Source organism: Acomys minous (genome assembly GCF_964271855.1).
Source record: "Acomys minous genome assembly, chromosome: 13".
Classification (NCBI taxonomy): domain Eukaryota; kingdom Metazoa; phylum Chordata; class Mammalia; order Rodentia; family Muridae; genus Acomys; species Acomys minous.
Window position 1 is genome coordinate 54,211,840 of NC_140495.1, and position 27,801 is coordinate 54,239,640.

The 27,801-nt window shown below is 44.5% G+C and overlaps 2 protein-coding genes across 9 annotated transcripts in view; both read right to left on the reverse strand.

Annotated features, from left to right (window-relative positions):
* Nucleotides 1-5,906, reverse strand: part of LOC311581998 (interleukin-1 receptor-like 2) — a 38,926-nt gene extending 33,020 nt beyond the window's left edge. The window contains exons 1-6 of one of the 5 annotated variants that reach the window (XM_084754597.1): nt 5,582-5,906; nt 5,144-5,275; nt 3,426-3,512; nt 3,194-3,263; nt 2,253-2,487; nt 691-886 (exon numbers count right to left, since the gene is read on the reverse strand). In XM_084754597.1, coding sequence (XP_084610723.1) covers nt 691-886; nt 2,253-2,487; nt 3,194-3,257 — 495 coding nt within the window. In that variant the 5' untranslated portion in view covers nt 3,258-3,263; nt 3,426-3,512; nt 5,144-5,275; nt 5,582-5,906. Of the gene's footprint in view, nt 1-690; nt 887-2,252; nt 2,488-3,193; nt 3,264-3,425; nt 3,513-3,972; nt 4,161-5,143; nt 5,276-5,581 lie in introns of those variants that run through there. The other 4 variants (XM_084754599.1, XM_084754598.1, XM_084754600.1 and 1 more) reach the window with 4 other exon arrangements.
* Nucleotides 5,907-14,911: 9,005 nt separating this feature from the next.
* The window catches only part of IL1R1 (interleukin 1 receptor type 1), a 74,991-nt gene continuing 62,101 nt past the window's right edge, over nt 14,912-27,801 (reverse strand). For all 4 annotated transcript variants that reach the window (XM_084752398.1, XM_084752397.1, XM_084752395.1 and 1 more), the window contains 6 exons: nt 26,390-26,455; nt 24,262-24,379; nt 23,368-23,519; nt 22,037-22,180; nt 18,910-19,077; nt 14,912-18,428 (listed from right to left, as the gene is read on the reverse strand). In XM_084752398.1, coding sequence (XP_084608524.1) covers nt 18,010-18,428; nt 18,910-19,077; nt 22,037-22,180; nt 23,368-23,519; nt 24,262-24,379; nt 26,390-26,455 — 1,067 coding nt within the window. In that variant the 3' untranslated portion in view covers nt 14,912-18,009. The remainder of the gene's footprint in view (nt 18,429-18,909; nt 19,078-22,036; nt 22,181-23,367; nt 23,520-24,261; nt 24,380-26,389; nt 26,456-27,801) is intronic.

Here is a 27,801-nt window from a genome sequence, read left to right on the forward strand (position 1 = left end):
GAGGAGCTGGGCTGAGGAGCAGGAAGCAGGAGGAGGAGCTGGGCTGAGGAGCAGGAAGCAGGAGGAGGAGCTGGCTGAGGAACAGGAAGCAGGAGGAGGAGCTGGGCTGAGGAGCAGGAAGCAGGAGTAGGGACTGAGCTCCAGAGTCAAGCTGAGCCTTGTCTGTGGAGTCAAAGCCAAGTTACAGTGGAAACAAGATGAAGAAAGATGCACATGGGAAGACGCGCTGGTCACATGTCAAAGGGGAAGCAGCTAAGATATGAATGTTAATGGTCAAACACTATAGGAGGCCATGGTGGGAACCGACTGTGGCAGCCACCTGCTGGGGGCAACATGTGCTGAGTAACATGGAACAGGGATGGCAGGAGTGATCTTAGGCGTGAATATGTGTAATTTGTAATTTTCAAAGCAACTTTCTAACAAACCAGTGTGAGTGACAAAAGATAAGCAGGAGAGCTTGAAAATGGATAACTGGTGGCATAAAGAGGATACAACAATATTACAAAATAACAACAATCATACATTTAAAGTAATTATCAGGAATACTCTCACTTGTTGTCTGAAGCACACCAAAAATCTACCAACTCTGCCTAGAAGAATTAAATTTACTCTTTTTTAAAAAGTGGGTTTTATATAAGGACAAAGCAATATCAATAGAGGATGGTGGTGGTGGTGTTTGTTTGTTTTTACCTTATACCATTTTATTGAATCCAAAACACAACTGTCTGGAAAGGTCAGATGACACGTCAGACTGCCCGACATTCCAATGGGTAACGTCTGTTGGTACTCGTCTGCTGAATTCATGGGACTCTCCATGGACGAGTCACACCAATGCTTTTTAAAAACGGTTATGTTTATAGCTATTCGGTAACAGCTGTGGGCATTCCTGAAAACAAAACAAACAACAAACAAACAAACAACAGGTTGAGCCCAGTGAACTCTTAGGCAGTCCCAGAATTCATTGAGTCATTTTCCCATCTTCTCTGATTATTTTCCAGACCCTGTACAACCCCTCTGCCTCATAAGAAGTAATGAGCAGCCCAGAAGCACGCATTACCCTAGGGTAAGTGGCGTTTATGCAGGGTGGACACTGGCACCTCATCCAGCTTGTCCCAGCCTGACTGATGGACACTGTAGGCCTCTTGAACCGTTTCCCTGAAGAGACTCTACAGTGTTCACTCTGCACCTCAGCCACAAAAGTCACCTATGCTTATGCATGAAGAAGCATCAGATAAAACAAAGGATTGGTGAAATATAAAGCACCTGTGCCTGTGCCACGTATAAAAATATTGAAGGCAGGAAAACCACAGACCAAAAACTGCTCCAGATCAGCAGAGATTAAATCTGTATGCACTTGCCATAGGAAAACCCAGATTTAGAGAGAGAACATAGTAGGTAGTTGTCAGTCAAGACTGTGTGGAAATTCACAGAATTATGGTCTGTGGCCAAATGTGGGTTAAAGGTGGGTTTTGCTGAAGTCCAAAATAGCTTTACAAACTGAAAAGGAGATGGAAGGAGGGAGGGAGGGAAGGAGGGGAAAGGAGTGAGGGAGGGAGGAAGGAAGGAGGGAGGGAGGGAAGGAGGGAGGGAGAGAGGGAGGGAGAGAGAGACAGACTATGAAAAGAGCACCTTTGGTTGGGCCTGTGCTTTCCTACTGACTACAGTGCCTCCTGGCACAACTGTCTCTGTCTCATGGAGACAGCTCAATTGATTACATCTCTCAGTGTGATTATTGCTTACACAGGCCCTCATGTGGACTCTAGACCACCCCCAGGTTTGCTAACTGCGGGGTTCAATATCTGCTCTAAACGGATTCCTTATGAAGAGTCTGAATAAAACTCTGGATCCACTGGTTGTCAGAAGCCAGTGGGCGTTCCCAGCAATAATATTGATAAACACAATTTTGAGATGGTCTACCCTGAAACTTCATTTCAATTAAAAAGATGCAACTTGTGCTCCAAAAATTATGTATAAATCTATTTTGCTTTCTTATGTGCTCACTGGAAGCCATCTTATACCAGCTTGAGGATGTCCTGTATTTGTGCCGCGTTGCACTTGTATTTAAGAGCATGCCTGCTGGTGGATCAATCTATCCTTTCAGTACTTAGGGGCCTATGTAATTAGGAAACTGGTAGAGGCTATATAACATGTCTAAAATAATAAAGGTAAACAGCACCCCCTTTCTTAGAAGATGTATATAGAAATGGAGAAGGAAACACAATAATCAGTTCTACTTTAAATGAAGGACTTACCTTATAACACACTGGTAGATACCCGAGTCCCCCTGTGCCAAGGGTAGAAACAAAATCCAGGACTGGTCCTGGTGGACTCTAAGCTGCTGGTTGCTGGACACTGGACTCTTGTTGGGTGTTTTATACCACATCAGACTGACAGCCCCGTTTGTTACTGGGGGCTTTGTGCAATTGAAAGCAAAAGGCTGGCCCTCTGAAATCATCTCATAGTACACGTCAGCAACCTCGCATGTATCTAGAGGAGAAAAGGAAGGAAGGAGAAATACGGTGACAGAAAAGTGGTGTCACTGATCATTTCAGGATGTGACTTGCTCTGGGCAATGTGACATTTTATCTAGGGACTTGTTCAGTTGAGGACTTTCCCAAACTAGCCCAGTCATTTAAGGACAGGGCTTCCTCAGCCCCCTCCCCTTTGCCCTTCCTCCTCTGCCCTCCTCCTCACAGCACAGACACATCCTGGCCATCTTTTCTTCCTGCGCTTGCAGTCAGTTACTGACTTGGATGAAAGGCGTCCTCACCCACTGTGGATGATGAGTTTAAAGCCCATTTCTACCAGCTTAGTTTCTCTTAGGCTGTTCTGTCTCTGGCAGCTTTGGACCATAAAATAACCCTTCATATGAAACAAACACCACTAGTGATCCATCCACTCAACACTGGAATTGAGTCCACATGAGTCTTTGAGGACTTCTCTGTATCACCTAAGTTAGTCCAAAGCTCCAAAGTGGCACTTAGTGTTGAGCACTTGGGGCTGAACTTTTCCTATTCCCCCCATTTTTTTTTGGCCTCTGCCTACCAGATCATCTGGAGGAAATAGTGATTAGCAAGGCTGGGGCTTAGTTGATGCCCCTGAAAGTGAGTCAGTTGACTGGAAATGAGTGACAGGAAGAGATGCTGCCGAGGAGGTGACAGGCATCTGGGACCCATGGACTCACAGAACTTACCTGCTGTCACAATGAGTGGAAGCACAAAAGACACCCCACAGAGCAGCAAGGATGGCACCCCCATTTTGGGCTACATAGGAAAAAGAAGACACGAGAGAATAAGGAGTGCAGCGGGGCAGGGGCACCTTCCCACAACCGCGTGGTGCAGACTTCTGAGAACCCAGAAAGTGAGATCCCAGCCCAGGTCGCTGGCCTTCTGCTCTCCATAAGCTTTCCGCCATATTGGCCTCACCTTTCTTTCCAAGGCTGACCTTGTCCCAGCCACACTCCATTCACTTTGCTGTGCCAGACCTTCAGAAGCCACGAAACTCACACCAGCCTGTGGAGGGGTGACCAGTGGGCGGGGGGGAAGGGGGTGGGGGGAGGCACTGGGACAGGGTCAAATTTGGTGGCATCTCTTTCCCTCACTTGGACCAAGCCAGGGCCAAGCCATGCAACTGCTGCCAGAGCAGGCTGTGGACCTGCCCCTTGTGAGCTTGGAATCTGATCCACCTGGGACTGAGGGGCTCCCCGGAAATCCCAGATTCCTGCCAGCTGACCAGTCTGCACAGGCCCCTCAGGGAAGAGCAAGGCCAGGCAGGAATTGGAGAGGAGGACCCCAGCCTGAAGACCTCAGCCTACTTTCCAGGAGAAGTCGCCTAGCTGCCCCAGTGAGGATTGCTGGCTCCCCTCCGCACTCCCCTAGCGATGATGCTGCCCCAGTGAGGATTGCTGGCTCCCCTCCGCACTCCCCTAGTGAGGATGCTGCCCCAGGTGGGGGTGGGGAATGCTCCACCTGCCTTTGGGGTCGCAGAGTGAAGGCTCTCTGTGAAGAAAAGCAGGAACCCCCGCCAGGAACAGGATCCCAGTCAGACAGCCTGAGCCGCAGGGCGTGGCTGACTCACCTTCCTCAAATGGAGCAGGACAGGAAGAATCTTTCCCTAGAATGGCTTTCAGTCGCGCGCACGCGTGCGTGCGTGCGTGCGTGCGTGCGTGTGTGTGTGTGTGTGTGTGTGTGTGTGTGTGTGTGTGTGTGTGTTTCTTGCCTGACATGTTCATCTATCAGGAATGTCTGCTTAAATCTGCTCCACATCTTCCGTGGGAGTTGAGGGATCAACCTTTCTTTTACAAACATTACTTGAGAGGTTCTTACATGCCCAGCACTGTCTAATACGGACTATCGCATGGAAACTATTCCATGTGGCTTCTATAGAAAAGCATTAACTCTCAGTCCTCCTGCTCGATCTTCTGTGAAACAGACACCCCGCAGGTTGAGCACCTTTGCAGTCTAACTTGCCAATAAGCTCTGCTTGCCTGGACCTATTGCCCTGCCCCAGAGGCACTGGAGACCCCAACACACACACACACACACACACACACACACACACACACACACACACACACTGCACACTGAGAGAAGAAGAGAAAGACAGTAAATGCTGTCGGCCCAGCAGCTTCTTAACTGAACATTCCTGAGGGTCTTTGTGGAATTAGAGACAGTGAGACTAGGGGCCCCAAGCTCACAGAGTTTAGATGGATAGGTATCCATTGTGCCTTGCCAGAAGCGCTCTGGACCCAAGCTTTACACTTCCGGGATGATCTCTGTGATGATTAAGTATTTTTGATGCATGAAAAATCGATCACTGGGTTTAGATACAGAACAGATTTGAGGGTTGTAAGGTTTTCAATAAAAACAAAACAAAAACAAAACAAAACAGAAAACCATGGCATTAAGTGAATTAAGAAACAGAAGAAATGGACCCTTCAGGTTCTGCCTATACGGACATTAAACAAGAAGGAAACAGGGAAGAGTGACTAGGCGGTGGGTGGAAGAAGCCAGTAAGAGGACCCCAATAACGTACAATTAACACAGAACTGATTAAAGTTTTAAAAATAAAAATATGAAACTATAACATGTTTGCATGCAGAACCTCCCAGAGAAACTACGGAAGGTGCTGAGCAGGTACTTACAGAGGTCCCAAAGCAGAACTTCAGGGGCTTGTGTGATGGTCAGAGGAAATCCTGCCGTGTTAGAAATTTAGTGCATTCTGTCTCTTCACTTGTTCTCTCTGCTTTTCATGCATGTCACACAGTTGTTAAGGGCTACGTAATTCCAAACAAGCCGCGTCATGTAAGCAACACACAGAAGGAATCCTCTCCGGGCTCCCTGTGTCTATCCTAACATGCCCAAATCTCTGTCTTAAACTTGCTACTTAATCTTTCTCGCTCCTCCTCCTCCGTGTGGCAGAGGGGGAGGCGGGAGGGAGGGAGAGAGAGAAAGGATGAAAGACAGACAGACAGACAGACAGGCACAGAGACACAGAGAGTTTCCTAAGCACTGTAAGGTATTCTTACATAGGTTTTATTAGTCACTATAAAATTTACTACATACATACTTATATAACTTACGTTTTCCTAGAAGCATATTTCCCGGATATAAAAAATTGAGGTTGTGTCCGTCTTAATACAGGCTTGCTGTTGTAGCGTATCTCATTGATATGAGCATGCACAGCCAAATGGCATCCCATAGTATGAGCATGCGCAACCTAGCGTCAGTCTCCTTTAGCCGGTTTGGTTGTTCCAATTTTGTACTTTTCCATTTACTATGAACACTGTTGCTGGGGCAGTGCTGGCAATGTCTTCTCGCATGTCTAAGAGCAGCTCCGGGACTATTAGGCAAGTGTCCTCATCTGCGTTGGCAAAGCTCTCATTGTTTCTCTAGTGAAGGTTTTCATTGTCTTTGCCAAACATTAACAACATCCCTATGTACCAGATGACAGACATACTGGGTGCCAGAAACACAGCTTACAGGCAGGGGCCTTTCCACAGCTTGCGGTCATTTGCCAAGAGCCGCCCTGTTGAGGGGGCTCACTAGGCATGTGGGCTGTCTAGGAGGTGATCTGGTGTTTGCAAGGTCTTATACCATGATGTACCCTGAAACTACTTCCAGCCTCTGACATGCTGTCAGGAGCCATTGATTTGGGAAAATCCAGGAGGCATGAGAGATCTCTGGAGGTGATTCGATATTTGCAAGGTCTGTACCGTGATGTGCCCCAGAATTGCTTCCAACCTCTGACTACCCTGTCAATTGTGCACTGCTGCATCTCTCTGAAATCTGGCATTAGAGCTGGGCACGGTGGCGCATGCCTTTAATCCCAGCACCCAGGGAGGCAGAGGCAGGTGAATCACTGTGAGTCTAAGGCCAGCTTGGTCTACAAAGTGAGTCCAGGACAGCCAGGACTACATTCATGGCCAGCCCGGTCTACAAAGCGAGTCCAGGATAGCCAAGATTACACAGAGAAACCCTGTCTCGAAAAACCAAAAATAAAAACATCTGGCATTGGTGTGAATTGTTATTTTTTGGGTACTGACCAGCTCTGATTGAGCAAACTTCCTAGAGGATCTTATTGAAGATGTACTTTTAGTTATCCAGATGAATTAATCTCTGATTATGGAATTCCTGATTTGGCTCAAATAGTTTTAAAAGTTAAAGTTAGTTTATGGCTGCAATAAATACCTTTGTGGACCTCCAGATGCCTCACTAGGATAGCAGATTTGTGGCTTCAGATAAGCCTCCAAAGCAGATGGCACCATGAATCCTGGTATTTCACCATAAATATAGCCAACTTTGTTTAAACTCCATGTGAACCTATGTGGAATGAAGTTACCTAGAGATGTCTGAATTTACTCTGTTTCTTAGAATGAAAGACAGACAAAATTATTGTCCTGCACTCATAACGAACTAAGAGATAGCTGGATAATGTATAGTCAGGTCCATCCTAACTTATCAGTTATACTCTTGTAAGTTTCTGACCCTATTAACCTTAGACCCTGTCAATCTTTGTCATTCTGAACTCGCCATGAACTTATGTAATGGATACATAGATAAGAAATGTTTAGATTTAAAACATGTAACCTGTTGTATTTTTAGAATGCATCTGTTTTGTGATTAATTGTACTGTTTTGACTATGAGGTAATTCCCTGTTCTCAGAAGTATAAGTATGGTCTTCTACAATAAACGAGAAGGAGAGAGCGAGAGAACAGAGGAGAAAAAATGAAGCAGCTCAACTTCAGTTGAAGTTAAGATACCCGACTTCATCCACCTTTTCTCCTGATCCTCTTCTCTTGAATGTATGTGTGTGAGTGGTTTATTTTCTATCTCTCTCTTACTTCTTATTTCTCTGTAGATTCGCAAATAAGTTAGCAGACTCAGGGCCATCAGCCTTCTATAGCTAATAAGCCTAAGTTTACACCAACTTATTGGAGATCTCCGTAAAGAGGCCTATCTACAGATCAAAGAGCCTCCTTTTACGACCCCGTGCAATTTCTAGCCAGAAGCTGCTTTTACAGCCTCAGCCATAGGAAAAAAGGTGGTCAGTTTAAGTTCTCCTCAGCCGCAGTACAGCCAGTTCCTAGAGAAGAAACCTTGGGCTCTTTTTCCCTTTCCTTCCTTTTTCTTCTTTCAATCCTAATCGGTTGCCTGAGCCATCAGCTCTGGCCACCCAAGAGATAAAGTGAACAAGAAGGGCATCCGCAATCCAACCCCAGAGAGAAACTACCCTGGATCCTCTTCAGAGCACCAGCCAGGCATTAACAGTCATTATTTCCTGGTTTTAAGAAAAAGATATTCAACTATTAAGAAGCACACAAAGAGAAGCATGGGAGAATAGCAAAGTAAAAGGATCCAGAGGGTCCTAGAAACCTATAAGTAGAACATTATGATGGGCAGATCTGGACCTAGGGGTCCTGCTCAAACTAAGGCACCAGCCAAGGACAATACAGGCTGGAAACTTTAAACCCCTACCCAGATCTAGCCAATGGTCAGAACATTCTCCACAGTTGAGTGGAGAGTAGGGTATGACTTTCACACGTACTCTGGTGCCTCATATTTGACCACGTCCCCTGGAGGGGGAGACCTGGTGGCACTCAGAGGAAGGACAGCAGGTTACCAAGAAGAGACTTGATACCCTATGAGCATATACAGGGGGAGGAAATCCCCCTCAGTCACAGTCATAGGGGAAGGGAATAAGGGGAAAATGGGAGGGAGGGAAGAATGGGAGGATACAAGGGATGGGATAACCATTGAGATGTAACAAGAATAAATTAATAAAAAATTAAAAAAAAGAAACACACAAAATATCTAATATGATGAAGAGATAAAAGGGGCGTCATAAGTCCAAACCTTTCTCTGGAACAGTGGCCAGGAGGCTAGCAGGTACAGGTCTGGAGAGGAGCTTCCTTGTTTTACTTTTTAAAGTTTATTTTTATTATTTTTAATTATATGTGCACATCTGTGCCTGGTATATGCATGTGACTGCAGGTGACCATAGGGTCCAGAAGAGGGTGTCAGATCCCTTGGCGCTGGAATTGCAGGTGCTTCTGAGCCACCTGACATGGGTTCTGGGAACCAAACTCTGGTTTTCGGCAACAGCCATTCACACTTTTAATTGCCGAGCCATCTTCTGTAGAATGAAAAACTACTACAAAATCTCTGAAGGACAGTGTTTAGGGAGTCCCAAAAAAACTGAAATGAAGGCAGTGTGATCACCATACAGTAAACCGGGAGTTGGAGAAACAAGGGTATGGAAGACATGAGGCCAAGAACAACAGTACAATTGCTGAGTTTATTATGGGTAAAATTAAAGGATATTAGAATATTTCAATCTCGAAAATATAATATAATCTCACATTTGTTGTTTCAATGTCATCGTTACCACTAAAGATCACTGAGACGGCTGAGCACTAAGTGGATTTCATGGCTTTTAAAAACAAGGATCACATAGGAAGGAATGGGGCTGGGATGGAAGAGGAAAAGGAGCAATGTAATATCCACACCCAGGCGATGCGTACATGCTGGTGAGCGCTGCAATAGTGCATGCCTGAAGCTCACTCTTCAGTAACGAGGTCCTGAGAGAGAGGACCAGGAGTTCAAGAGATGAAGAGGATAGAAAGAGAAGACAAAGCCTTCGGGATGGGGGATCTGTACAAGCTATGTCTTATACCAAGCAAACGTGTTAGAAGTCACAGCATTTTATATACTATTTCCAGGGAGAAATGGGACGTTCAGCAGAAGTGATCATGCAATGGGGCAGAGTCAGCAGAAGGCTAATCAAACCATGGCGCCAAGGGATCACAGGACATCTCAAGAACATTATAGACCAAGCATACAATGGCCCTGGAACTGATAGCCGCAGCTCCATACAGTGGGAAGAGCTAGATTCTCAGCATCTGAAGCCACAGCTCCCCCAAGGCCCTGGCCCGTGTCAGTCCTGGCTCTGCCCAGCATGTTCCTGGTTAGAGAAAGAGCTATGTTCCTCCTCTGGGAAATCCCCGGTTAATCAGCCAGTCAAGCTCTGAGCTGATGAAGACGCCCTCTTGTTGCTCTTCCTGTTTTGATCTATATGTTTGTGACACTGGTTTGCACACTTTAAGCATGCATTTTCCAAATGTGCACCCCAATAAATCAAGAAATGCCTTGTGAGGAACTCTTAATAAGAGGTAAGGTTGCAGGGCCCCAGTTAGGAAGCTCCTGAAGAGTCTGAGAAATAGGTGATGGGACTGGGCTTTGCCGGCGATGGAGGAGTTTAACAGCTGGAGACATATTTTGGGTCTATACCAATGTCTCAGCTTTTTCTCAATTTCAGTCTAACTTCTATGAAATTTAGAGAGCCACAAGCCCTACTTTGGGTTTGAACCTAAAGTCTAAATATGATGTTTAGAGTGGTAAATACCTTATTCTAAATGGGACACTGCCTGGTGCAGTAGCCAGCACTGTAGAGCCTCGGAAGGCAATGGTATGTAACATGTGCACCCATACATGCACATATCCAGGCGTCCTTTGGCTTGTGCTTGAAGGAATACCCACTGCGGCCAAGAGGTCCCACTGCAAGCTAAAGTCCCACTAGCAAATCATTTCCCTTTTGTAGAAAAAGGAAGCTGTGCTGTGTGGCTTCAGTTGGTGGCTCTAGTTCCATCCCTGTGTCCATAGAAAGAGGAAGCTTGTTTTTCGGAAGGCTGTGAATCTAATGTTTCGGTGATTCCTCAATGTCCCTTCTCTCCAGAACAAGAAACCAGAGTTAGAGATACAACCAAGTCTTCAGGACACTCATGTGTCAGCTGCCATCTCCTGGTCCTTCCAGGTTGGAGAGCAGGGAGCCATCCGTCTTGATACTCTCTCCAGGGGATGCTCATGTCCACAGGGCCCACAGCAGATGGCATATTTTGTTTCCACTCAGCACTGTAATTTATTCTGTTCACACCTAACTCGATAAGTCCTTTCTCACTCTTGATGCTCCTGGACCACATTTCAAACTAGCTTGAGCATATTTCCTTATCAAGAATAAAAGGTCTCACATTTATCCCTCATCAATGTCCTCTGCAGAAAGTGTCTGGTTAGAAAGAGCAACCAGTTATCTGGGAGTTAAGTGTACCTGTCTCCTGTCTTGGCATTCTTGCTCATTAATGGTGGCTGGTATGAACTGGGAACAGAGGCTGGCCCAAAGGCCAGGTACTTCTAAGTAAATCTTTCAGGCACATAAATGCTTTAGCAGGTGAAGAAATGGTGAGTTAAAAGGATATTGATTTTGGCTATCAGATTGATAGCAATTCCCACATGAGTACTCAGTCCTGCTGAGGCCTAGAGTGGAAAAGAACAGTGCAGTCTCTGTGCATAGTTAGCCAATACCCTCCATAGACACTGAGGAAACTCCTTGAGAGCTCTACCGAGTGCCCTGGCTCTTGAAGCTGTACCCTCAGCCTGGCAATTTCCAATAATTTGTAGCAGATTTATTGCTTCTTTGGGCCTCAGTAAACTCCAAAGCATGCTGCATCCAGAGAGAGAGTATAGTGGGTGGAAACATGTTTTGTTTTGATCCCAAGAATGGGATGTGAAACAGATTTGTGTGAGAGTGTGAGGTATTTATTGTTTCTTTGTTTGTTTTGTTTTGTTTTTCCTGAAAACAGACTTGTGAAAGAACAGGTGATGTTTGTGCACTGGAAGAGGAACCACCTCCTGCGGGGCATGGTCTTTGCCAGCTGATAAACATCCTAGTACAGACTCTGAGGGGATATTTGCAGGGTTTTTTTGTTTGCTTGCTTGGTCTTGGCTGTTCATCACTCCACTTCAAGACACTCCTAGAGAGAACCACTCCAGCGAAGGCTTCAAGGCTCCAGCTGCTGCTCTGGATTCCAGCGGCTGTGGTTGCAGTCACCTTCGCTGAATTGCTGGTTTACTTTTAACTTGTCTATTAGAATCCTGCCAACTGCATCAGTGGAATCGCGCCAAGGAACTGAGTATAAAAAAGGTCTCTCTCTTCTGTTCCCATTAACCTCTTTTCTCTCCTATCTAGGGTAGGTGGGTTGGAAGGGGGGTGCAAGCATTTAAGAACCCCAAATAAAGTAGGTTTGGAAAAGTTCAAAGCCTACAAGGGAGCACATGTCATGGTGGCCTAGCATGTGGATTGGATGGCGGGTATGCAAGCGGTCCCGTGTCCGGGTAGAATCCTTCATTTGCATGTGCTGTGCTGTGATTGGTGCAAACATCCTCTTCCAGCTGTCTAATCTTGTTCAGACTCATATGGTAAGTTGGCTGGGACACCCTCCCACCTCACTAGCTCAATTCTGTCTCTCTGAAAGTGGCACACAGCAGGTGGATGCCTGACAGGAGCAGAGTTCCAAGCTAGAGACAGGCAAAGCTACAGAAGAGGACACAACTTTTTCTTCAGTCTTCTCTCCCCGTGGACTCAGGCACTGGTTTAGAAGGTCAGTGTTTCCTCTGCTTTGGAATCTGGAGGACACAAGACTGGGTTTATTTGTTAATTGCTTCATTATGAAGAATTTGCAGATTAAACTAACCTCCCAGCTACAGGGCTATGAGGGCTACTCGCACAAGCACTTGCCCACACCCAAAGTCTGCCCATCTCCATGACCTCCTCTGTGCAGCTAGAAGAGCCAGTCTAGAGCTGTGGGCTTCCCCATGGATTTTACACCTTCCTAATAATTGTGTTTTTATGCACTTTGCCGCCACACAAAATTAAACACCATGACATAGTCAAACTAGACTAACAATTAGCTTTATATTCTCTTTCATGGGTCCTGAACCTGCATTCACTTCTTCCTCATACTTGATATTTACCTGTGGCTCTTCTCCTTACTATATATTAAGCTATAACTGCATGTAATTTTGCTTATCTATGTGTCTATATAATAATATATTCATATATACTTGTGTATATTAAAAGCTTGGATCTATATATGAAGGAGAATCTGGCTTCTTTCTTTCTTTCTTTCTTTCTTTCTTTCTTTCTTTCTTTCTTTCTTTCTTTCTTAGATTAAGTGACCTTGCCTAATATTTCACATTTAAGTCCATCCATTTTTCTGAAAATTTTGTGACTCCCTTTTTCTTTACAGCTAAGTAGGATTCCTTTTTTTAAAAAAAAAAAGTATGAAGCACATTTGTATTGTTCATCCTTCTCTTGATGGACCACTAGGTTGGTTCCATTTCCTTGCTAGAGTGAGTAGAGCAGCAATAAACACTGGGGTGCAAATATCTTTTCAGAAAGGTGTGAAGTTCTCGGGACCAATGTCCAGGAATGAAATAGCAGGGGCATATGACAGTTATGTTTCCTGCCTTTTAGGAACCTCGGTGCTGATTCCCTTAATGGCTGTGTTAAGGTGCGCTTCCATTGGTGGGGAACTAGCTTCCTCTTGGCATTCTTTGCAACATCTGTTGTCAGATTTGTTCATGACAGCCATTCTGATCAAGGTGAGAGCCTGCATCTCAGAGTGGTTTTAAGTTGCTTTTTCCTATTGACTAAGGATATTGAAGACTTTTAAAAAAATATTTATTGTCCATTGTGTTTCCTTCTTTGAAGTCTGCCTACTAAATTATTCAATTTTCAAACTGGCAATTTTGTTTCCCTGGTATTTAGCTTTTGCAGTTCACTTTAGAGTCTGGATATTAGTCTGTAAATCTAATTGCCAGGGAGCACAGGACTTGGGAAGCAATGAAGGAGAAAGGAGAACTGTTTAACAATTAAATATGTCCAATAGAGACTGACCCAGTTTACCTCAAGGTAAATAGGGTGCTGTGTGTGACTCAGGCTAAGTAGGACAAGTAAGATGGCTCAGGAGAAAAAAAAAAAAAAAGATTAGGAGCCAGCCGGAAATAAGCAGAGGTGGAGTCCCTCACTGAGCTGGAAACAGGCAACGCCTATCATCAGAGAGATCCTAGGAGTCGGTCTCAAGACCTGCTAACTGGAAGAAAGCCAACAGCCCCAAGACTCCCTAGACCAGAGGCAAACCCTAAACGACACTGCATTCCCTTCTAGGTAAAAAGCCCTTTAAAAGGTTGAGTAAACAGGCTCCCAACTGGAGTCAACAGGATCCTTCCAGCCCACAGCCTTGCGATGCAGGCCTGACTGGTCTAACAGCTCCTGCTGGGAGAGGCAGTGGCAGTGTTTCACCTTCAGGCTTAAGATGAATGAACGAATGAACGTACAAGAATTAGACTCTCGAACCACCCAGCCTTCCTAGGCAGACTCCTGAGCAGGCTGAGTTAAGAGCAGTGTGCCTTTCTTTGAAATACTGGTGCTCCTTTTAAAACAATGTCACCCATTTCTTGTAATGTTTTCCTTCTCCAAAACTCACCTGGGCACATGCTCACACATGCAAACACCCCCACCCCCCACTCCCACATAACAGCCTTAAATCTGTTTATAAAATAAATATCACTACACCCCAAAATTCCCCTCCTCTGTCTCAGCTTGCGTTCTGTTTCTTGCCTATGATTTCCTCCCCTGTGCATTCTTGTTTCTATTCCTTTCTGCACCTTATTTTAGTGGATGTGAAAGCGCTCTCCAGCGTACCATTCACTGGCTGCTAAAATTAAGAGGGTATATTTGGAAACTCTATCCCACATACCCGATGCAGGTGCTCCAAGGGTGACCTTGACACACATGAAGTCTCCCCTCACGGAGAGCAGAGCTGGGACTCAGAGCAGCCAGGTGCTCTGCTCTCACTGAGAACTACGGCTGCTCCTGCCTCCTTAAGCAGCTGCCACTCTGATAGGGAAAAAATTCCAGAGACTCTGGTTCCAAATCAAGGAGGGACACCACTTGATAGAGACTCACCAACAGGTAGTGTTGGACATAGCAAATCGCGAAATGGAGCACTGTTTGGCCAAAGAACAAAAGCACTCCGCAACATTGGTTTCTTTTGGTGGGAAACTTAGGGAAGGTAAATTTTCTAGATACCAGACTGCAAGCTTTTGTGTCCCTACATTTTAACTTTTTGTTGAGTGGTTTACCCAGTGATGCCAAGATCACCCTGAACACAGAAGTCAAGCTTTAGTACAACCATTTTAGGCTCATTTGTTTGAGAGATAACACACCAACATTTTCTTTTTGTTTGTTTGGTTGGTTTGGTTTTTTGTTTTTTAAATTAATTTACTCATATTACATCTCAATGGTTATCCCATCCCTTGTATCCTCCCATTCCTCTCTCCCTCCCATTTTCCCCTTAATCCCCTCCCCTATGACTGTGACTGGGGGAGACTTCCTCCCACTGTATATGCTCATAGGGTATCAAGTCTCTTCTTGGTAGCCTGCTATCCTTCCTCTGAGTGCCACCAGGTCTCCCCATCCAGGGGATGTGGCACACCAACATTTACACCAACATTTTCATGCAACATGAAGGGTAAAAGGAGTCAATAAAAACAATAAGATAACAGGATCAGAACATAAGATTTATATCTGTTTATTATCAATTTAGTGCTATGTTGGGGATCAAGCCCAGGGCCTCACACATGCTAGGCAACTGGTCTACCACTGAGCACCAGCACAGCCCTTAGTCCACTGCACAAATGAATGAACAGATGGGCCTAAGGAAGAGAAGTCAGGGCTGACAGAGTTTCCTGTTTGACCATCAGATCTTGTCTTTGTTAGAGTTATTATAGTTGTGATAAACACCATGACCAAAGCCACAGGGGTGCTGCTTACAGGCTTGCTCCCCATGGCTTGCTCGGCCTGCTTCCTTACAGAACCCAGGACCACCAACCCAGGGGTTAGCACCACCCACTATGGGCTGAGCCTCCCCCATCAATGACCCTTTCTGTTAGGCCTTGGAACATGTGTAAGCTGAAGAAAGGACAGGCAGAGAAACAGACTGTCAATGTTATTCAAAGGAGGGTTCAACAGTTTATTTTTAAAAAAATCTGGTCTATTAATCTGTAACACATACATAAACGTTGTGGTCTGTGATATGTAATGTTTGGCATCTGTTGAAAATTATAAAATCAAGTTCTTTAATTAAAAAAAACACCCTTCATTATTGACCAGTATAAATAAAAATTATTTTTTAAAAAAGGTCATGGAAATGGCTCAATAGCTTGTCTATCCTTATAAGTAAAATTCAAAAGGCAGGAGAGAGAAAAATACAAATTCTGCTAAACCAGTTTTAAACACTGGTAATTAAAACATCGTTGCATGTGCAAACTTGTGCGACACTTGGCTGGCCATCAGAAAGCACAGTGAAATCTGAGTAATGGGGAAAGCATGAAAGAAAGCCACAGGAAGTTCCCATTGCCCATGTGTGACATTGCATTCATTTCAACCTCCCCTGGGAACCAGGGATGACACAGCTTTCTCGCGCAGGGTCTTTTTTTGGCTAACCCCTTGACTCTGCTCCCTTCTCAGTTCTTGGTGCCACACTATTTATTTGTGGTTCTCTGCTCTCTCCTTTCACTTTCAGCCAAGTTTCCCACTAACTCTACCTCACACATGATATACACACATGTCAATACAGTTTTTGAATGGCAGACCAAAAAAACTGTGATCAAAATTGAACTTTTAAAGCATCATGAGTCAAGATACGACCTCACTCCATCTGGCTTCTATCTGGAACAGCCTTTCTCTCCCTCCAGACCAGCAACCCAGGGATCTGTCAGGTCAGATCCAGGAGAAAAGACGTCAAAAGCAGAGAGTCAAAATCTTAAATTGTGTGGTTGTGTCTACCTCTATGTAGGTGAGATGATGTCTTTTAAGTATTTGTGCTCAGCCATAGCAGAAGTCCGAAGTCTGAGACACAGGAGGGAATGCACAGTCTCAGAAGCCCTAAAACTGGACTTCTTCTTGGCGTATAAATTTGGCTTGCAATCTTCCAGAACTGTTAGGATTGTCCCAAAGACAGTCACCGTGTTAAAAACAAACAAACAAAAATCTTTTGTACCACCAAAACCAGTTTGCTTTCATTTTTAGTTGGAGAAGAAATGTTGACCATTAGGGAATCAGTATTGGAAAATAAAAACTATAGATCCCAATGCTGAAAAGGTCTGTTTGTTCCTTCTGAAAAGTCATTCTTGGACTCCATTGCTTCCTAGAGAGCACTCATGTCTTCCCCAACAAGGACTGAGGTAAGAGTGATGGCACAGTGAAGGACATGAAGTCAGGAAGCAGCACGTGGTGACAGAAGCCAGAAAAGCTCAAGGCTTGGCTCCGGTAGAGTTCAAAGAGTAATTTCATTAAACAGATCAGTGTCTCTCTCTAGAAAATTACGGTAATTGCAAATTTTAAGGATAATTATCCAAGAACACCTTAAAATAAAGGTCTTGGCAAATCTGTATCATGTGTTCTCATTGCAGAAAGCTGAGAAAGGACAGAGACACACCCAGCATCTTTCCCTCAGAGTGGGCCAATCCCTGCGAGCAAAGGGACCACATGCCACAGTGGCCACCAGCAGGCACAGGCACGGAATGACAGGAGAGCTGGCCAAGTCAGGAAAGATTAGGCCCTTGGGATCTCAGCATTGAAATAAGCTGTAGAAAATTAGCAAACTCCTTGTCAGGTGGAGAAAATACAAGAGTGGACTCTAGTCACAGGACACAGGAGGTACAGTGAAGATGGAGGTGCAAAGGCCCCAGAGGCTGCTCTGCAGTCACACAGCAGGGCGGTGGAGAGAGGACTGCTGCAGGGGACAAGACGAGGAGGCACGCCTTGTAGACTTCGATTTCTGCACAGGAAGAGCTGCACAGTGCTGCAGCCCCGGGTGCGGGAGGGGTGGGCTTAGAGCAGAGTCTCATGCAGGAAGGTGAATCCTCATGCTCTGCCTGTGCCAGACAGGGTGGAGGGAGGAAGCATTGCAGAGCTGCATTTCCAGAGAAGCAAGGAGCCCAGTGAGGCACCCGAGAGGGAAAATGGAGCAACAACAGCGATGGGGTGGAAGTCCTATAGAGGAAACTTGTGAGTGGCTTCCTTCTACAGGTAATTTACAATCCACTCTCTTTTGCAGAAAGCTAAGGTGGCTGCAGTGAAGGGGACCCCAGAGAATCCTTCTTCGCAGCAGTGACAGTTTTCAAGGTCTATAAAATAAAATAGAGTCTTTGGGAACTAAGTTTGGTGGCCGAGGTATCTGGAAAATGCAAGGAAGTTTTGCCTTCCCTTGCAGGGTGCCAGTAAGCCTCACCTGCCTTGAGGCTTAGGGGAGCCAAAGACCCCCCAAAGTGTCCTCAGACAACCACATTCCTGCTGGAAGACTGCACAGGACTTAGTTAAACCAGCCACAAATGCAGTAACTTCATGAACTTTGTCCCCCCAGATCACTGCTTTAACCTTTAGTCCAGCATCCTGAGCAGCATCCCTGAGCAGCCATGGCCCCAGGGCTCCCCAAGCCCTCTGCTCTGAACCGTCCTGGCCCATGATTGTCACCAAGTCCTGTTATTCCAGGTGACCTGGGGATAAGGCACTATACTTGTGTATTTGATGACTGTGCAAACTACTGGGAGGCACAGCCTAGCTGCAGAATCATATGACAGGAGACATCCCCAAATTCTGTGTCCACTCCACTAGCCGAGAGGCAAATGAGTCTCTGTCTGGAGTCTCTCCTTGGTGTCCAGCACAGGATCCATGGTTAGTGGGTGGTGTGTAGACAGCAGTGGTCGCTGTTGGGCTGGCATGTGGTATCTTAAGTTCTTCCAGAACCTAGTCTTTGCAGACTGTGGTCTCTCCTTGAAGTCTCCTGACCAGCAAATGGCTCCATGTTTCTGCTTAATGAATTGAATCGATTCTGGCATTTTCTCATAGTCTTGGATTTTCTCCAACTCAAGCAAGACAACTTTAATTCCTTCCCGGATGAGAGCACTATATATCGCTATCTGTTCTTCGGATGACTGACCCGACCAGCTGAAGCTTCCCATGTCTCTCACTAAGATGATGATCAGCCTCCTGCTTTTCCTTAAACTTTCATTGGTAACATCAATTGTATCTGCAAGACACAGAGGCGCACAGCTCAGTCAGTCAAGCTGCCGTCTACATGCCCTTTCCTTAGCTCAACACGCACAAAGTTCTCCCGACCTCCTCTGCACCTCCGGTTGCTTTTCCCTTGTCTTACTTGGTATTCAGATACATTTATGTTTCACAGACCAGCTCAGAAACCGGGCCGATGAAAGATGAACTTTGGTCTTGGAACTCAGAAAACCCTCAGTCAAAAATTTTAAAACCTCTTGTTAAATAAAGCCTATAAAACGCCTGGTTTATCAAGACTTTTGTGGTGTGATTATTATATCTAACTAGTCATTACATTTTCCAAAAGAATAAAAATCAATCAAACATTTACCCAACAGACTAAGAGAAAACTAATGTTATACTCCATTGAAGAAATTCCTTAAAGTTGTCAAATATGTACAATGTTGCCAACCTTCTAGAATCCAGACTCAGCAACAAACTCCACAAGAGCATTCACGTACCTTCCCCAGCATAGTCGTCCCTGCCACAGATGAACAGCTTGTATCCAAACTGTCCCTCCAAGACCTCAGGCAATAGTTTAAACACAAAAGTATCCAAGTCTGAGGAGGACCGGACTCCATAGATCTTGGGATAGAGAATATATGCATCGTAGGTCTTTCCATCTGAGGCTTAAGGAGAGATGAAAAGCATTTAGAACTATGATGGAAAATAAGAAGTTTGAGAAAGTCAATACCACAAACATTCGTTTCAGCTTGGCACAACTGCCTGACTGAAAGTACAATACCGAAAGTCTAATGCCACTTTTTATTCAACATGATAGAAATTTATAGATTTTTGTCTCCATACTCTTTATCATTTTAAAGAACAATATATGTTCTTATGCATTTTATATGTGCACTTAATTTTTCCTCCTATATTTAAATAGTGCCCAGATTACTTTTCATTGTCACCTGGACACAGCTAGTCATTTGAGAAGGTTCAGCCTTGGCTGAGAAAGCTCCCACTAGACTAGCTGTAGGGCATTTTGTTGGTTGAGGATTCGTGTGGGAGAGCCAAGGCCACTGTGGGCAGCGCCATCCCTAGGCAGGTGGTCCTGAGCAGCATAAGAGAAAATGCAGAGCAAACCATGGGAAGCAAGCCGGTAAGCAGCACCCCTCCATGGTCTCTGCTTAAGCTCTTGCCTCCAGGTTCCTGCCTTTATTTTCCTAGAGATGGACTACAAGCTATAAGGTAAAATACACCCTTTCCTCACCAAGCTGTTTTTAGTCGTGGGTTTTACCCACGGTAACAGAAACCCTAACTAAGACAAATAGTCACAAAGCTTGTAATCCTATTGTAACGTTGACTATTAACAAAACCCACACTTTCATTCTTTTGAATGTATAAAATATAATCTAAATAAGAGAATTTTATAAACACTCACATTAACTTTTAAAACATATGAACAATCTTTTTTCTATTTCAGAAATATATTTTATTCATTCCTTATGAGTTTCATCCACATGTGTTTAGATCATATCAAACTCTCCCTGAGCCTTTCCAGTCCTCCCAGACCCCTCCTCTGGGCACCTCCTCCCTCCTGACTCCCTCCCTTCACTTACATCCCTCAGAGGCCAGTCAGTGCTCTTTGAACTCTATGCATGGGCACAGAGCCATCTTCTGGAGCACAGGCAGCCTGCCAGAGGCATAACACCAAACAAAGCTGACTGTTCGCAGCAGCCAGCAGCCACAAATCTCTCCTCAGCTAGATGGATGCACGGGTCACCCTGAGCTCCTCATCCTCCATGCTGGGGTCCTAACTGGCTGGATCTTGTGCAGGCAGCCCTAGCTTCTTTTTTTAACATTAGCAACTTGCAAATTGTTCCTATTTCTCCTTGAACTTGTACATTTGACTTTACCTATAGAATACTGTTTGTTACATTTGCACTTTTTTTTTTTTTACTTTTCTGCAACCAGAAAAAAAAAAGCATGTTGAGATTGTTTTTTAATGTCAGTATCTGTTTTCATTAATATACATTTGTTTGGAGTTGGTCTGGTGCTATGTATTTAATGCTAATTACTGCCCCCCAATATCTGATTACACCCCAGCTGAGCACATTCTCACACACACCAAGTGATGCCATGCAATTTTGCTCCCCAGTTATCCCTGATTAGCTAATAAAGTTGCTGACAGCCTGGGCTGGGCAGAAGAGAGGTGGGCAGAGTTTAGGTTCCTGGATTTGGGGTCACACAAGGACCAAGAGAAGGAGAGAGGAAGGAGAAAAAAATAGTAGGTCACTTGGGTTAACGTAAGTTGGAGCACTTGGCCAAGAGCAGCCTGCTCTGAGGACTGGCCTGATGGAGCAGGAGCAGACAAGTGGAACGTGCGCATTTTTTTTACGGGGATTTTGGATGGAAACAAACAAGATAGCTTAGAGGAGTGAGATCTACTCAGGCCTAGTGTTTTGATGCTTATTATAAATCTAACAGGTGTCTGTGTCTTTTATTTATAAAATAGCATGATGAAGAATAAATGTTAGCTTACAGGTGATTCAGTTATCCTGCCTTCAGGGTCCTAACAATTACTTACATCATCACTTGCCACTGCCAGGCATGCCAGATGTGTGCAGGATATAAGAACCACCTGCCATCCCCGGCATCTACCCCACCTCTTCTCTCTCTGTTCCTGTTCTTTCTCTCTTTCTCTCCCTCTTTGCCCCTCCCTCCCTCTCCCTCTCCCCCTCTCTGTTCTCACTGTTTCTCTCTCCCCTTCTGCCATATTCTCTCTCTCTCTCTCTCTCTCTCTCTCTCTCTCTCTCTCTCTCTCTCTCCCTCCCTCCCTCCACCTCTGCCCTCTCCTCCTCCTCTGCCCCTCCCCCCTGCCCCCATGGCTCACTCACTGTCTCTACTTCTGGCATCTCCAGGCCCTCCTCCCCCTTCCCACAACGAACTTCCTCATACTAGCTCTGTTGAGTGGAGTAACTCCACAGCGGTGCACATCTGGGCACGGTATCCACACACACACACACTGCCACATCATCATTATAAATCATAACAATAACTGTCGCTGTAACAATTTCCTGCATTTAATTAATATGTACAAAATAATTAATTCATTTTACATACATTAACTCTAAAAAAATTATGAATTTCATTGTGACATTTTCCTACGTGTATAAAATCCCCAGATCACACGTTACTCTTTCTTTTCTCTCCTCCCCCACAATACCTTTTTAAATGCTTATGTCTTACACATTTCCTATTTACTGTGCTTAACTACAAAATTGCCCTCACACAGCATTTAATGTCACTCTACCTACATTCAATACAACCAAACCATTATCATCTTTTCCTTACTCTAGTCTCTAAATATCTCAAGCCTACCTTCTACTTATTGTTTCTCCTGTATTAGTTTGATATGATGTTGTGATATTAAAAAGAAAGAGGGTGTGGAACTCTCTTTCAGTTGAATTACCACTATGGTGGTAATTGTGAAATGACTGGCAGTAACACTTACCAGTTAGGAACTAAACAACAACAAATGTTCTTCCTGTGTGAGCCAATATCATCATCAGACATCTTCAGTAAAAGTGCTGTGGATCATCTCTAACTACGCAGGGAAAACACTCGTGTAATATAAAATTATACCTTTTGGGGGGCGAAAGTCAGGCCAAGAATCCCTGTACCAAAGCACGATGTCAACCTTGAAGATGTTATAGATGAAAGTACAGCACACAACTGTAGCTGTTAAGATGACAAAGGTCCCAATGAGGTAACTCTTGAAATCAGGGACTACAACAAACAAGAGGAGAAAACTGTTACAACCAAAAGGATTGAAAACCGTGGCCCAGCGCCTTGACTGTGTTCACTGCAAGCACAGTGCAGTAGGAGCCACTTTGCTCCTGGGTCCATGTCTGTTTCTTCATTGCCATCGGTATGAATGGCCACTGAGAGCTGGCCTAACGAAGCCTAATCTTGTGGAATACTACGGTGAATTCTTCTCAGTTTCCACCTAAAGCATGACGCATGGTAAGAGAAAACCCACCAGGGACCAGAGAGACAGTGTTCGTTACAGCACAACCAAAGTCAAAGGCCTCCCGATTTCCTGAGGGAGGAGAGTGTGTTAGGAAGAACAAGAGATGGAGGAAAGAAAGGGGGAAACATGTCAGAATCTCATTTTTTTTGTTGTTGTTGTTTATCCTTATAATCACCTGAAGAAGAGAACTGTGGAAGAGAGAGATGGGGGAGGGGTGAGAGGAAAGAGGGTAGAGAAAAATCTAGAGAGGAATAGCAAAGAAAATGCCTTTTGCTGTCATGACTTGGGTAGTAGCATCCAGGAAAAATCTAAATACTAAATGACTTTACTTTTCTGGGTTTTTTTTTTTAATTTTTATTTGCATTTATACACATGCTCTGATTTTTTAAGTCAACTATTTAAACAATTTTTCACAATATCTTTTAGGTTTTTTTTTTTTGGTTTTTTGTTTTTGTTTTTGTTTTTGTTTTTACTATACCAGTTCTTGACAACCAGTGGTTTCAGACATCTTTGTTATAAGCAGGATATTTAGGCTTTCTATATATAACCATCTTCTTTACTTGTATGCTTAAAAATATTCATGGCGTACTTGCAATGAAGCAAATACAGCTAACTACTGGACCAGGGAGAAGAATGGTTTGTAAGAGAAATGTTTGGCATCATGATAGAAGTTTTAGTCAAAGAAACTAAGAAGAGTTCCTGTGCCTGGGACACAAGATGCCTCCAAAGCTGCCCCCAGCCAGAGGCAGGGGGTGGGGGGAGGTGTAGACCAGGCAATGGGGTGGCAAGGTTCCCTAAAAGAGGAGAGAACTCAGGCCAACAGGCCAAATGGATGGGAAGTCTCAGCTGAAGAAGGAGTGCGGAACGTTCCAGGCGTAGGGAGACACACTGCAACCCACTAGCCTAGGCCAGCTTTAAAGTTTAGCAAACGTTCGTGACGTACCTGGATATATTAGTTGGACGTACGCGGACTCAAGCACATTTGTGTTTCTGACAAAACAGATGAACGGATACTGGTAAAACTGGCTTTTGACCTCCAAAATATTAAGTATTGTGGTGAACATAAACTTTTTTTTCAGTGAAGGATGTTCCTCTCTGTTCAAAATAGAGAGGAGGGGAGTAAATAAATAGGACAGGGAGGATGCATCAACAAGAATTAAGACTTACAGGCCCAGTTCATTGCTTTATTTGTAACATAAATTACAGCTCAAATAATCCCCTTCACTGGTCATCTGCATAAAACAGATTGTTGGCAAGATGAATCTGAACTTGTACAACCTCAAGGTCAGAAGCACTCAGTAGCAAAGAAATCAACATAATTATCAGCTTACAAGGGAAAAAGCATTACACATACACACACACACAGCACACGCACACGCACACACACACAGCCTCAAGCATTCTGGTCTCCATGAGGTATGTGACTGAGGCAGATGGCAAAGCATGTCGCATATGAAGGGACAGGAAGGAGGGGTTAACAGACACCCAGGGGGTCCTTAGCCAGCCCATGGAGACTGAGGCAGAGCAACTGCTTCCTGATTCCCCCATGTGCCTTTCCAGACTACTCAACACTCGTGACAAACACCCCACTGCAGTGTGGTAGCCACACAAAATGAAGTGAGAGAAGAGGGCTTTCAGCTGGGTGGACTTGTACAGTTACACGCATTTTTATCAATAACAACAACAAAAACAGAACTTTTCACAAATGTTGGCTATCACTTAGCAAAGTGGTCACCAAAGGACTAGAACAGCCAACCGTCAGCCCTCTCGGTATTAGAATCAACACTGGAGCAAGGGTGGCACAGCATTCAATATCAAAACTGACTATCAAACTCACAATTGCTGGTCTTCAACCAGGAGTTGATCGTCTATGTCAATTTCTGATCCATTCCACTTCCAGTAGACAAGGTCTGACATCTTCCCAGTGACATTGCAGATCAGTTGGGTCATGGATCCTGAAAAGCAATGGGTTCTTACTCCAAAGACTAATTGGCATATATTACAATCTATCTGTACTTACAAATGGCTATTGAATAAAAAATTTAAAGTATAGAAAAGCAAAATGAAAGAGGAAATTTTCCCTAATTCTCACCACCCAGAGGACACCACTGTTTGTTTCTTTGTATCTCAGTCTCGGCCTTGTGCTTTACACAGCAACAATGAGATGGGGATCTCAGTGTCTGTTACTTAGTAGTTATTGTGGCTGGGGGACTTCAGCCTCAATTCCTAGTGCTCAAAAATACCCTGTGGGACTATTTAGCATTTTAATTATACAATATTATATTTCATATAATTATATTAATAACTGTACACTAAGAATATTGTTACTACTAAACCAAATTTCCCAAATTTCATTATTATGATTAATATTTTAAGGAACATCCTGCTTATATCAGTGTTGTCACAAATCTGCAAGTATTACACGGAATGAAAACCTGAAGGCAAAATGTCCTCAGAGTGGTGGGACTCGAACCCACGCCCTGCTGCATCTCCAGTCCTTACAAGAAGATATAGTTTCAAACACCAATCAAGTAGGCTCCGCCAGTCCACTCACCCTGTGGCAGAGCCATCATTTCACACGAAACCCCAGAAAACAAGGGACTAAGCATTGTCCACCGAGAGAAGAAAAATCAAGCTCGATTTTCACTTATTTTTTTTTTCTTCCATGAGTAGCTCTGGAGCAGGAACTGGGGGCCTAGAGTACACTAGATATGGTCTTCATCATAGCCCAGGTGACCTGCATTTTTTTCTTTAGCTTTATTTCTTTTACTTGCATGGGTGTTTTACTGCATATATGTGCCACATGTATGCCTAGTGCTCACAGGGGCCAGAAGAGGGTGTTGGAGTCCCTGGACCTGGTAAGTGTTGTGAATTGCCATGCAGGTGCTAGGAACTGAACTTGGGTCCCCTGCAAGAGCAGCCAGTGCTTTTAGCCACCAAGCATCTCTCCAGCTCTCTCACCGATACTTCTTGAACACAAGTGTAGCGCTCTCTCGCTCTCTCTGTCTCTGTCTCTGTCTGTCTGTCAGTGTCTCTGTCTGTCTGTCTGTGTCTCTGTCTGTCTGTCTGTCTGTCTGTCTGTCTGTCTGTCTGTCTGTCTCTCTCTCTCTCTCTCTCTCTCTCTCTCTCTCTGTGTGTGTGTGTGTGTGTGTGTGTGTGTGTGTGTGTGTGTACATGTGTGTGGAGGCTGGACAACAATCTCGGACACCCTCAGGAACACTACCCACATCCTTGAGATGTGTTTCTCACCGTCATAGTCAAGTTCACCTATTATTGCAGCCTGGCTGGCCATCTAGCCACAGGTCTGTGCCTGTCTCCGCATCCCCAGCACTGGGATGCTGCACATCTAGCTCAGTCCTCACAAGCACTTTGCTGACTGAGTTGCCACCAGCCTGTTTTACAGAGCACACCAGCACACCCAGCCTAACACAGCTCATTCCCCAGGAGGAGTCAAAGACTGTTTCCTATGTGACGGGAAGGGAGGGACATTCATGACTGTGGTGACCAAGATGGATCTTATTCTTGATATTTTTAAATAATGGAAAAGCATTTTTTAAGAACAATTATCATCATTTTGATATATATAGCCCTACTCTTCTGCCTAAAGATTTGCTCTAACTATAAAAATTTCTGTGCCAATTAGATAAATTACATGTCATATTCTTAGACGCCTTTACCTTAGCATATGGCTGTTGTTTGCACAGAAAGTAAAACTCCATTGGAAAATAAGGGCGGGAGAATCAGATATAGCTAGATTTTTGCCATAAGAGACAAAAACTTTAAAAAATAAAATAAATTTAAGAAATAAACCCAACCACTTAAAATCATTTACATATATAGCTTACAGTGGGCAATGTGCCACTATGCCACTGTGGTTTGTGCTGTGTGTGTTATGAGGGCACACGCTATCTTCCTCCTGATTTCAGAATATTGACTTCACCACACCCTGGCTGGAGCCTGCTTACCTGGGTTGGCTTCCATCGTCTCATTCCGTGGACTCACAATCACAGGTTTATCAATCGTGATTTTCTCTGAAAGAAGTCAAGCCACAGAGCTCCTTAGAGTTTTGCTAGACAGGTCCCAAGTGCTGCCAGCACTCAGGCAACATTGAGTTGGAGCTGGCCATGAGTCCCTCAAGTGCAGTGAGAGATAAGAGGTGTAAGAAGAAGAAGAGAGTCACCAGAAACCAGAAAACTGAACACCTGAAGCATCGCTGGACCATATACAGATACACCAACACTCTTACATATGTGTGCTTATGTACACACACACACACACACACACACACACACACACACACACACACACACACACACCTGCACCTGTTTTATAGCAAGACCTGCTTTGCATCAGGCACATGAGCTGAACTTACCTCCTCTCTAATCTTCTCAAAGCCTTAAAGGCCACGCCATCTTCTTATAGAAGAGGGAATACAGTTAAAGATTAAGGGATGGAGCAAACTAAACAGTGTGTTCTGGATATGTGATATCTCCCAACTTATGGGAATCCAATAGATGTGTGTGTGTGTGTGTGTGTGTGTGTGTGTGTGACTGCTCTGTTGTATTTGTGGTATTGTCTGTTACAAAACTAGGAGTTGAATCTAAAGCTCCACACGTGTTAGGCAAATGCTCCACCCCTGAGCTACATCCCCAAGGCCAGTGACTCCCCCAGGACAGGCTCTCAAATGGTCACACACACCCACTAAAGGGACTCCTAGTGATCTTTGGGAGAACTACCTTCTGTGATACCTAAGAATCTTACAAGATCCATTGGAATGCATAACTTATAATGTGTTGGTCTAATTAGCGCTGCATCTGAAGCAGGAATGAAAAGCATCCGTGCCACTATTTATTAAAAAAAAAAAAAAGAATTTAAAACCATAGGACTTGGCATTGTGGTTTGAAGTGGAAATGTCCCCTACAGTCTCATGACTGAGCGAGCACTTGATCCCCAGATGGTACCAGTGTTTGGAAAGGCTTAGAACCTTCAGGAGGTGAAGCAAAGATGGAGAAAAGATGAAACTGGAGGGGGTAGGTTTTACGGCCTTATATCCTGGCCTCACTTCTGGTTCTCTGTGTCTGTCTGTTTCTGTCTCTGTCTCTGTCTCTGTCTCTGTGTGTCTGTCTGTGTGTCTGTCTGTCTGTCTCTCTCTCTCTCTCTCTCTCTCTCTCTCTCTCTCTCTCTCCATGCCCATGAAATTTTATCATTCTGCTTCCTTAATGCTGGGCCAGCCTCACGCCCCAGCTGCCATGTCTTCTTCACCATGACCGACTGTATAACAAACCCTTTCTTCCCTCTTTTGGTTTTTGTGACTAATAGACCTTGTGAGTCATTGGCCAATAATTCCTAGATTTAGTTCCTTTGCAGACAATGAAGT